This window comes from Bidens hawaiensis, unplaced genomic scaffold, assembly GCF_021521415.1.
Source record: "Bidens hawaiensis isolate Kalapana, Puna unplaced genomic scaffold, B.hawaiensis_p1.1 tig00000888_1, whole genome shotgun sequence".
NCBI classification, from domain to species: domain Eukaryota; kingdom Viridiplantae; phylum Streptophyta; class Magnoliopsida; order Asterales; family Asteraceae; genus Bidens; species Bidens hawaiensis.
Window position 1 is genome coordinate 2,303,924 of NW_027491051.1, and position 11,447 is coordinate 2,315,370.

Genomic DNA, 11,447 nt, shown 5'->3' on the forward strand with positions numbered 1-11,447 from the left:
GAAGGAAGGCTACCCGCACTAACAGTAAGGCTACACGCATAAGGCACTAACTCTTAATACTTCAGTAATGTCACCTGAAGAAGGAATGAGCGGGGCGGGAATATTCCCGCCCAAAAGAGCCAGTCCGTACGCTTCTAGAAGATCTTTTGTACTATACCTACCAAGGTATGGACAAATAGACAAGATCTGACAAAAGCAACCCATGAACCAATCACAGGGTGACAGCTCACCGACAATAGTACGAGGAGGAGCACGCTCCAGTACAAAATGTCACTATCAGCCGCTGCCTACCCACCAACTCCCATCGTGGCACGAACGTAGCCCATAGTTGGTGGAAAAGGAATATTATATACAGCTGGCCGTACCTGCTTGGAAACCTATCTTCGGCTATAAATACTTCAACACCTTGGAACGGTATCATCATCTTCTCTCTAGCTATTTCTCTCTATATAAACTTATATTCAGAGCAACCTAGTCTGATTCTCACGCCGGAGGGTGGTCACAAGGAGGAACCCCCCCCCCCTTCTCAGTGACGAGCTTACAGTGTCTGTTTTGCAGGTTGAGAAGAATAACCATCTTTGTCGGACCTAACCCTCGTGGGAAACATCTACTTAACCCTAAGATTATCCTTAATCTGCCGGGGTCTTTTGGTGTTTCTTCATTGGCGCTATCCGTGCATTAAGCTAGAACTTACTCTTCTTTTTCTTAGTTTTTTCAATCTTCTGGAAAGATGGTTAAGGTTACTCCGATGCCAAAACCACCGAGTAACCAAGAAACTCCGGTAACCATAAACCCAGCTACTGGGGGGAACACCGGTGAATACACGATTGTTACGAACACTACCCCGGTTACCCAAGCCGGGGCAAGTGCAGTAAACAATCCCCTCCTGGGATTCATTGATACCCAGTTGAGGAAACAACAGACGAGACTTCCGCGACAAACACCAGAACAAGTTAAAGCTTGGGCGGAAGCACGTTAGAAAGAATTTCAAGCCGAGTTGGACGAACGTTTACGTTCACTCCAACAGGCCAATGACGAATTCGGAAGCACTCGACAACAGCTCAACATGAGCAATGATTGCGAGTATTTGGATGATGAAGATTGGGAAGAATCTGACAGTGACGCAAACCCTCGTCATAAGGCGAAAAGGAAGCGTAGAGAAGTAGACTTCCACTCGAGAAGAAATTTCGAGGAAACCTTCAAACCAAAGAACACCGGGGGAAACCCACGTGACTTCTCCAAAACTTTCAGACCAACTGTTGCGAATGCGGGAACGTCCAAATTTGCAAGGGACATTGCGGAAGCAATCGCTCCAAAGAGTGCCAAACAGATGTCCAACATAGGCACTTACGATGGCATATCTGACCCGGACGATCACTTGAACAGATTTATAGCGGGGGCAACCGTCAGTAATTGGACGGAACCCACATGGTGTTACATGTTCCAAATGACGCTCGTCGGGGCAGCCAGAGCGTGGTTTGATCGTCTACCGGTCCACCACATCTACGATTGGGCAGACTTCCAGCACAAATTCAGCCAGCACTTCAGTCAACAAAGAAAATATACTGAAGAGCAATGGACGATCCTCAACTGCATCCGGGAAGAAGACAAATCTTTGCTAGACTTCATCACTCGCTTCAACTCAAAGAAGCTAAGTCTGGGCACTATTAGCGAAGATGTTGTTCACGCCACTTTCATCCAGGGCGCTGAATACCCAGAGCTCATCCGCACGTTGACAGGCAAAGACGGCATGCCATCCACGTGGGATGCCATCATGACGGCAGCCAAACGCTTCGCCGAAACGGAGAAGCAACTGGGTAGAAATCTTCCCCAGAACACAAACCTCTACACCCAGAGAAAAAGGGAAAATAACGTCCGTACCGCCCGACAAAACAAAAAGAGGAAGCTTGGTATTTGGCAGTCAAGGGTAAACTTTGACACCTCATCCAGCTCTCGCCCTCTCTTAGGCGGAAGGGACAACATGCAGTCGTCGAACCGGAATCCCAGATGGACGCCACTCACCAAAAGCGTCACCGAGATATTTGCCACCGAAAAGCTCCCATGGCCAAAGGCTCCAATAATCCGACAGCGTCAAAACGCTGATCAGAGCAAATCCTGTGACTTCCACGGGACAAAAGGCCACACCACTGAGGAATGCACATCCTTGAAGGATATCGTCGAAACATTCGTCAAAGATGGGAGACTCACACACCTCGTGGCGTCAATCAAGAACGGAGGGAGGAAAGACAACCGGTACAAGGGCAATGGACGGAAGCCCGTTGACATCAGCATTCACATGGTTCACAGCAACATCAGAGGAAGAAAATGACGAACAACAGAGCCAAGTGCGTGGAAGGAAGCAGAAGTGCGCTTCTCGCGTGTGCCAGGGGGGCCCAACAAAGAAGGCCCCATAGTCATCAAAAGCCAGCTGGGGCACTAAATCACCTCCCGCACCCTTGCTGATAATGGCGCTTCGTCAACGGTCATGTATAGGCAGTTCTTCGACAAGCTAGACGACGAAGACAAAGAACGCCTAGAAACAGTTTACGCCTCGATGGAAGGGTTTGACGGCAGCACAAACACCCCATTGGGAATCCTATCTTTCCTTGTCACTCTCACGGACGGGAAGTACTCTCACACAGAAGACGTGGACTTCGTCGTAATGAGGAAGCCACACCACACATACGACATTCTCTTCGGGAGAGATGGGATGGCAAGATTTAATGCCGTGGTGTCTTCGGTCCATGGTATGATGGGATGGCCAACAGCTGAGGGCGTTGCTATGATCACGGGCATTCTCCAGGTATGCATCGCATCTGTCTCATTTAAACCCAAACCAAATATGGCTAAACCAACCACCTCTGAGCCAGAAGAATGGGCCTTCAATGGCAAATACCCTGACCAGGCCGTTACCATTGGCCCAACAATCACTAATCCCACACGCACCTTACTCAAACGCTTGTTGCAAAAAAATGCCGACATCTTCGCGTGGACACCAGCTGACATGACCGGTGTACCCCGAAGTAAGGCTGAGCATAAGCTCAAGTGTGACCCGGCGTTTGCGCCGGTCATACAAAAGTGTCGCGTAATGGGTGCTGAGCAGGCTAACGCGTGTAGAACCCAAGTCAAGGAACTCCTTAACGCAGGCATCGTACGCGTTAGTAAATATCAAACATGGGTTGCAAATCCCGTCATGGTACCAAAATCCAACAAACAATGGCGCATGTGCATAGATTTCAAAGACCTAAACAAAGCATGCCCTAAGGATTGTTACCCGTTACCCGAAATTGACCTTAAGGTAGATTCATTAGCACCATTTCGCCTTAAATGCTTCCTTGATGCGTATAAAGGGTACCATCAAATCCACATGGCTGTTGACGATCAGGATAAAACCGCATTTCGGACGCCCGATGGCACATTTTGTTACCAAATGATGCCATTCGGACTAAAGAACGCCGGATCCACATACCAACGCCTGATGGACAAAGAGTTTCATACCCAAATAGGGAGGAACCTGGAAGTTTACATGGATGACTTGGTCATCAAAAGCCTCGAGCCAGAGGCGATGTTGAAAGACATCGAAGAAACTTCCAACACGCTCAGAAAGATAAACATGAAGCTCAACCCGAGCAAGTGTTCCTATGGGATGGAAGAGGGGAAGTTCTTAGGAGTCATCGTTACCAAAAATGGCTTCAGAGAGAACCCTGACAAGGTTGAAGACATTATGAAAATGAAATCACCTACTACCATCAAACAGGCTCAGACACTGAATGGACGACTAGTCGCACTCAACCGCTTTTTGGCAAACCATGCGGATAGGTCGTTTCAATTCGTGTCAACATTGAGAAATTGTTTGAAGAAAACGCACTTCCGCTGGACACCAGAAGCGGAAGCAGCTTTTTCAAGAGATTCGGTCACGCTTGGTCGAACTCCTAACACTCACAGCACCAGAAGTGGGGGAGGAATTAATTCTCTACCTCTCCGCCACAGACAGAGCAACCGGGGCAGTTCTACTAATTGAAACGAAAGGGCATCCAGATGCCCATCTACTATGTAAGCCGTGTCTTAACAGACGTGGAAACCCGGTACTCCACCCTGGAAAAATTAGTCTTAGCGCTTGTACAGGCTTCACGCAAGCTAAGACGATATTTCCAAGGCCACCTAATCACCATTCTCACCAACTTCAAACTTGCAAACGTTCTTGGCAAACCCGAGTTGTCAGGGCGCCTAGCCAAATGGGCAATTGAGTTGGGAGAATACGCGATAAAGTACAAGCCAAGACCAGCCATAAAAGGCCAGGTCTTGGCCGACTTTATTGCAGAAGTCCCCGCTTCGCGGGAAAAAGAGTGCCAGGAAGAGGCTCAACCCTCTCCAGCACAAGACATTAACGATGTCTGGCGACTTTATACTGATGGAGCAGCCAACAACGAAGGTTCAGGCGCAGGGTTGAAACTAACTAACCCAGCAGGCCAAGAGTACACTTACGCTATTCGGCTGGATTTCCCAAGTACGAATAACGAAGCGGAGTACGAAGCATTCTTGGCCGGATTAAGAATTGCGCGTAAGATGGGGGTGAAAAACTTGGAAGCCCACATGGATTCCATGCTAGTAGCCAACCAGATAAACGGGACGTACACGGCCGTGAACGACACAATGGCCCTGTACCTCGCACAAGCAAAAACCCTTATGCGCGATTTCAACGATTGCAAAGTTGTGCACATCAAGCGAAGCGAAAACAAATCTGCGGATGCGTTAAGCAAGCTTGCATCGTTAGCCTTCACCCACTTGGGAAAGGACATCCGCGTTGAACTTCTTGGAGCACCATCAGTCCCGCACAAGGAAATTAGTGTCATCCAAACCGGCACGGAAACATGGATGACGCCAATCATAAATTACCTTGCGACGGGTGTATTACCAGAGTCAAAGACACAGGCAAGAAAGATACGCTGTAAATCACTGAACTATCAACTTGTTGATGACATACTTTACAGGCATAATTTTCTTGGCCCACTCCTCAGATGCGTTGACGACCAAGATGCCGACTACCTCCTAAGGGAAGTACACGAAGGCATCTGTGGAGTACACGCAGGTCCACGCGCAGTTGTAGCTAAGCTAAACAACGCGGGATACTTTTGGCCGGGGATGCACACGGATGCGCTGGCCTACATCAGAAAATGTAGGTCCTGCCAGCTCTACGCATCCAACACGCATCGCCCGAAGAACGAACTTGTTCCAGTCACTTCTTCATGGCCATTCCAGAAGTGGGCCATCGATGTTACAGGCCCATAGTTGGTGGAAAAGGAATATTATATACAGCTGGCCGTATCTGCTTGGAAACCTATCTTCGGCTATAAATACTCCAACACCTTGGAACGGTATCATCATCTTCTCTCTAGCTATTTCTCTCTATATACAATTATATTCAGAGCAACCTAGTCTGATTCTCACGCCGGAGGGTGGTCACAAGGAGGAACCCCCCCCTTCTCAGTGACGAGCTTACGGTGTCTGTTTTTCGCAGGTTGAGAAGAATAACCATCTTTGCCGGACCTAACCCTCTTGGGAAACATCTACTTAACCCTAAGATTATCCTTAATCTGCCGGGGTCTTTTGGTGTTTCTTCAAATAATGATTTTAATTAAAACTTGTTTAAAAAATTACCGTTTTAAACAGTAATTAGTTTTCTTAATTATTGTTTTAAGAGGTAACCTTTTAATGGTTACCTCTTAACCATTCAAACTTATAATACCTTATAATACCTCTTAACTATTAAAAGGTTACGAACTATTAAAAGAGGCTACCAAACATCTATGTAAATCAGCCCCTTGGTTACAAAGTTTTTCTTAAGTCGTAATACGGTTTAATAATAACCTCCAAACCCTTATATTAACTTTTATCGAGACGATTTATGTATGCTAAAATTTTAAATTTAGCATCCATTTTGGGGCAATCATATGGAGCCAATATGGTTAACGTGTTGACTGGATTAACTCCACCATGTCCATAGCTGTGGAGCCGCCTTTGGTTGGGATTCGACCTCCTAGTCCTACACCCATATCCCATAATTAAACATAAAGATATTTCTAGAAAACATAATTTATTTCAACGAATTAATAAAGTATGGCTATTTACTGTAACCCAATGGCAAAAAACGATATCATACGCCAGTAATCGTAGACAAGGCTTTTATAGTCTAAGCACACCATCTCATGTTTTGGGGAAAATTCGTCACACGAAAGGCCCACTATGGTATATCCCGGTTGAGATCGGATTCAAACTTGAGACATTGAGTTCTCCCGCCCAAATCTTCACTCCCACTTCAATACCAGTTAAGCTAAATAGGGCTGCAAACGAACACAGACAAGACCTTGTTCATGTTCGTTTGATAAGGAAATAATGTGTTCACGAACACTTACTGTAACGAGATTTTATGTTCGTGTTCGTTCATTAAAGAAATGAATGTGTTCACGAACACAAATAAAATCGAAGGAGCCTAGAGAATGACATCGATGTATTCATCAATGTAAATAATGGGAAAGAAAATGAGAACAATGCAAAAACAATGTGAGAATATGATTTCCTGTTTTATGTCAGGTGTAATCAATTAATGAACAATGCGAGAAACGTTTGGATAAAAGAAATACATGTACAAAAAACTTTCATGAACATATAAAAGCGAACATTCATGATGATGAACACATTACCAAACGTTCACGAATACAATTGAACGAACGAGCGCTCTGTTCGTGTTCGTTTGTTTAACTAATCGAACAAAATTTCTTGCTCATGTTCTTTCATTTATTAAACAAACGAACATAAATGAACTTCCCGCTAAACAATTAACGTACTGTTTGCTGAACATTTGGTTCGTTTACGGCCCTAAAGCTAAAGCTAATTAACATTTTATTTTTCTACTTATAGAGCGTTCATCTTCATCTATACACCGTAACAAAATATAGGGAGTTTAATATGAACTGTATAGATATGTACTTTAGTTTTCTATAACTTGTTATCTAGCATAAAAAATCCAATGTAAGGGTGTTTTGATCGTCTTTTCATGTATTCTCTATATCATATAGTATCTTAACTAATTTTTAGGAAACCAATTAATTAGTTCCTTGAGTTTCAAACCCTTTAGAACGGGAAAAATTGAGAAAAACAAATTAACCAGTAAAATTGTTTATACACAATCACTAAAATTTTCACTTTCATAAAGGCTAACATTTCCGACAAAAAAATAAATAATTAACATGACATATTGGGACGCAAAAGGTGAAAGTTATTCATACGAGACATTATGATTTATGATTCTTGACACATGTTTTTATTAAATAAAAATTATGCATGATAACAACCCTTGTGAAATTTATGCTTAATGCTAAGCCTCAAAATATCGGTGAGAAGTTATACGCTCATACGTCCTTATACGTGTATGATAAAGACAAATTTTCAATTTTTATCTCTCGTGAGTGTGTGAAAACCAAAAAGATATATATAATAAAGTTGACATGAATGCCAAAGGTCTCAAAAAGATATATTTACTGAATTTGAGATATGTGATTGTAAGCTATTACGCAGATGCACTTTTTTCTAGATTAAGAGCTAGGGGTGTTTTTTGGGTTTCAGGTTTTTCAGGTCGGGTTCTTCGGGCTTCAAAGTATTAAATTTTGACCCGAAACCCAACCCAAATCTCTGATGGGTTTTTCGGGTTTGGGTAATTCGGGATCGGGTTTTCTTGGGTTGGGTTAATGGGTTTCGAGTATCCTAGAAAAAAACACACACAAAACCAAATTTTTTTTTTTAAAATACAATGTTAAAATTAAAACAACATATTTTTCTTTGCTTATAACACAAATAATCAAATAATAAACTAACCAAACTTGATAAAACAATTCAAAAGAAGAGTAAAACTAACTATCGGAAGTGATTTGGTTGTTTGATTACGGTTGTATTAGTAATAAACGGAAAACATAAATTAATAATAAGCAATCGATCCATAATAGTTAGAATGTTAACAGTCGATTAGAGACAAATTCTGATAACTTTAGTGGCTAAGCTAAGACTTAACATATTATACATAAAAATATATTTAATTTCAAAACTAAAAGTTTATTCGGGTTTTTCGGGGTGACACAAATCTTATAAATCAAGCCCGAGAACCAACCCAAATTACTTCGGTTCGGGTTCTTCGAATCAGGTTAGTTTGGGTCAAATTCGGGTATTTTTAGGTTGAGTTTCAGATAAAAATGACATCCCCATTAAGAGCAACAAAACATGACTTGTTATAGAAAGTGAGTCCCCATTTACATACATACATGTAACTTGTAAGGCTTTCCTTTGAGCTTTTAGATATATGGATTATAATTTAGCTAACTCTCATCTTTTCGTAAAGCTTTATGTAATGGGCTCATTTACGCTTTGAGAACGACGCCCATGTTTGCTTGTGTTGATTTAACTATAACCCAATCACGAGCCTTCATGTCACATTCTTTTATTAAAAAAAATAAAACACTTGTAAGGGCATTACACACCTTGGTAGATAGGCCCCCGCCTACATGGAGGTCACATCGTAACACTTTTTCACAATTATTCTGAGACAATAAATGATGAATTGTCAATAGCCTAAATGATGAATTATACTGAGACAATAGCCTAAATGATGAATTGTCAATCCTGTTACAATAAAACTAACTAAAATCACCCATTAAATGATAAACCCTAGCTAAATATATTAACCACCATGTTCGGGTCTACTCAAACTCAGTCTAATTCTATCCAAATTAGTTAATGGGTAACTGGGCACCAACAATAACCATTGTTTGTCTTCACCAACTTACCGTCGCCGACTCAACCGCCACCTCTACCAACCACCGCCTGTCAGTATGCATCGAAACAGCTTTTGAGTATAAAAAGATGTTGGATACTGCTGTAGAAATGATCAATGGTTGTTTCATATGGGTTTTGATAGACGAGGTTGGGTGGGGTGGAGGTCTTTTTCTATAAACCGTTAGTTTTATAAATTATTTAAAAACAATAATAACATTGTATTTTTACTTCTAGCCCGGCTCGTTTCAAGTTTTCCCTGACTTTGTTTTGGCCAAAACTTGTTTTTGACTCAAACCAATTTGCATTTTTTTAAAACTACCGGTATTAACCCAAACTTATCTGCTTAGAATCTTTTTTAACCCAAACTCACTTTGTTCAGAACTCATATTGACCCTAACATGTTTAGACAACTAACCCAAACCAGCTGTTTGCATGGCCTATCCAGAATTAACCATATAGGTAAATAGTGAAAGAGTTTTAAAAAAAATAAAAGAAAAAGATTTATGATCATAAAAGGAAAACACGGTCTAATCAAAAGACTGGTGATTTTCCTTTAAACATGCAAACAGTGTTGCCACAAGACGAAATTTGTTGCAATGTCACGTATTCATGTCACTTTTGTTCGTTTAAGTAGCTGAAAAGAATTGTATCTACAGTTCATTAACTTTGTTCTGAAAAATTTGCTAAACGTTTAATTTGCTTAATGGGTACAAATGCTCCATTCTTTAATACTTGGATCATATGCTACCAACTCTTTTATTGAATTTGGATTCCGCTTAAACTGGTGTCGTGTACAAGTACTCGCATGCCAAAAACTGTTCTTCAACGGTCCGATTACAAAACAAGTTTATCCTAAAAATCAAAACCAAACTAACCAATGACCGCCATGATGTCTGATGCGCGTAGAACAATGTACTCCGACCCATCACTTCCTTTGAAGTCATTCCCAGCATATTTCGAGTAAAGCACAGTGTTACCGGCAGACACTGTTAGCTCTTTTCTACTTCCATCCTCACCCAGTGGACCGGGCCCAACTGCAATCACCTGCACTCCCATTTTATAAATTAACACCCTATTGGCTTATTTAAATAAATTATACACACAACGAACTCCAAAATATGTCGTTAAACACTTACCGTGCCAGTTGATGGTTTTTCCTTGCTCGCTTGCGTCAGCAACAAGCCACCAGCAGTAGTTTCCTCAGCCTCCATAACCTGTTTACCAAGTTTCAAACGTTTGAAACTTATTCACCAAGTTATGACATCTAGTGGTTCAAATTCTAAAGAGGCTTGCAAACCTTGATAAGAATTCTATCATTGAGGGGCTTCAAATCCTTGACGTTATCCGTCTCAAGAATACCAACAATGTCATCCTCTTTCAGTAAGAGATGGTTTGAACCATTGAACTCAACCTCTGTTCCAGCATACTTGGAATACACGACTTGTGTGCCAGTCTGAAATAATAATAATAATAATAATAATAATAATAATAATAGCTTTTGAGCATATCTAATGATCTATCTAATCCAATAACAAGAGCATTAGAAGGCTCAAAATGAGCAAGCATTACCTTGACACTCACATCCACCTTGGTTTGCCCAATCGTCCTGCCTTCTCCGACAGCAACAATCTCACCTCCTTGAGGTTTTGACTGTGCGGTTGATGGCAGCAATATACCACCTGATGTCTTCTCCTCTGCAGCACTGATCTTCACCAACACTCTATCACCTAACGGCTTCAACGTAGTGTACTGCAAAACATTACAAAGATCAGATATTATCATGGCATGGCGGTGATATACATGTATAATAATACTCAACGATGCAAACTTATCAGCTAAATCCTAAAGAAAACTGATATTAAACTATAACGGCTAGAGAGCACACACATCCAATGCATAGAAAGATAACAAAAGAAAAGACGTAAAGAGGCAATGGAAGAGAACAAAAGCTTAGTATTATTTTTGCTACAATTCCGTTTTTTTCAATTTGGTGCACACCTCTACTAGACGAAAATATCAAACTAATCCAATACAATACAATACAATACAATATAGAATAGTAATAAATAAACTCCGAAAGAGAAGCCTAAGAGTTAAAATGAAGCAGATAGATTAAGCTAACCTTAGGAGCGACAGTAGTGGCAGCTGCGTTGACAAGGAGTCCACGGGTACGACCACCCGCTCTGAATGATACAGATGAAAGCTTAACTGTTGAGGAGGAGGGCTTAACACCTTCAAACGGCGGTAGAAACACACGTGAAGATGCGGCGGCGGTCATCTGTGCAGCAGCAGCAGCCATTTCCTATATTCAATTCACAGAATCATAATTAAAATAAAATAGGGTTTATGCTTTCAAATAAAAACATCAAAATGTGGTAATTAGTTACCGAATGTAGAGAAGATAATAATAATAATGTATTGGTAGGTAGGTATGGCGATGTATGAAATGGAGATGAACAGGATAATAATAATAATAATAATAATAATAATAATAATAATAATAATAATAAACAGACACCAACAAACCAAGGTTTATTATCCAAACCAAACCAAACCAAACCAAACCAAACGGATAAGCTTTTGTACCTACTTCATACGACGTCGTTTTTTGGAACGCAACGCCA

The 11,447-nt window shown here is 41.4% G+C and overlaps 1 protein-coding gene across 1 annotated transcript; it reads right to left on the reverse strand.

Moving 5' to 3' along the window:
* Nucleotides 1–9,613: 9,613 nt before the first annotated feature.
* LOC143544019 (20 kDa chaperonin, chloroplastic-like) lies at nucleotides 9,614–11,110 on the reverse strand. The gene is made up of 5 exons (XM_077036205.1): nucleotides 10,946–11,110; nucleotides 10,393–10,572; nucleotides 10,121–10,276; nucleotides 9,960–10,037; nucleotides 9,614–9,867 (listed from the first exon to the last, which is right to left on the reverse strand). The coding sequence occupies exons 1-5, from the start codon at nucleotides 11,099–11,101 to the stop codon at nucleotides 9,694–9,696; spliced, it is 744 nt and encodes a 247-aa protein (XP_076892320.1). The 5' UTR covers nucleotides 11,102–11,110; the 3' UTR covers nucleotides 9,614–9,693.
* Nucleotides 11,111–11,447: the final 337 nt, after the last annotated feature.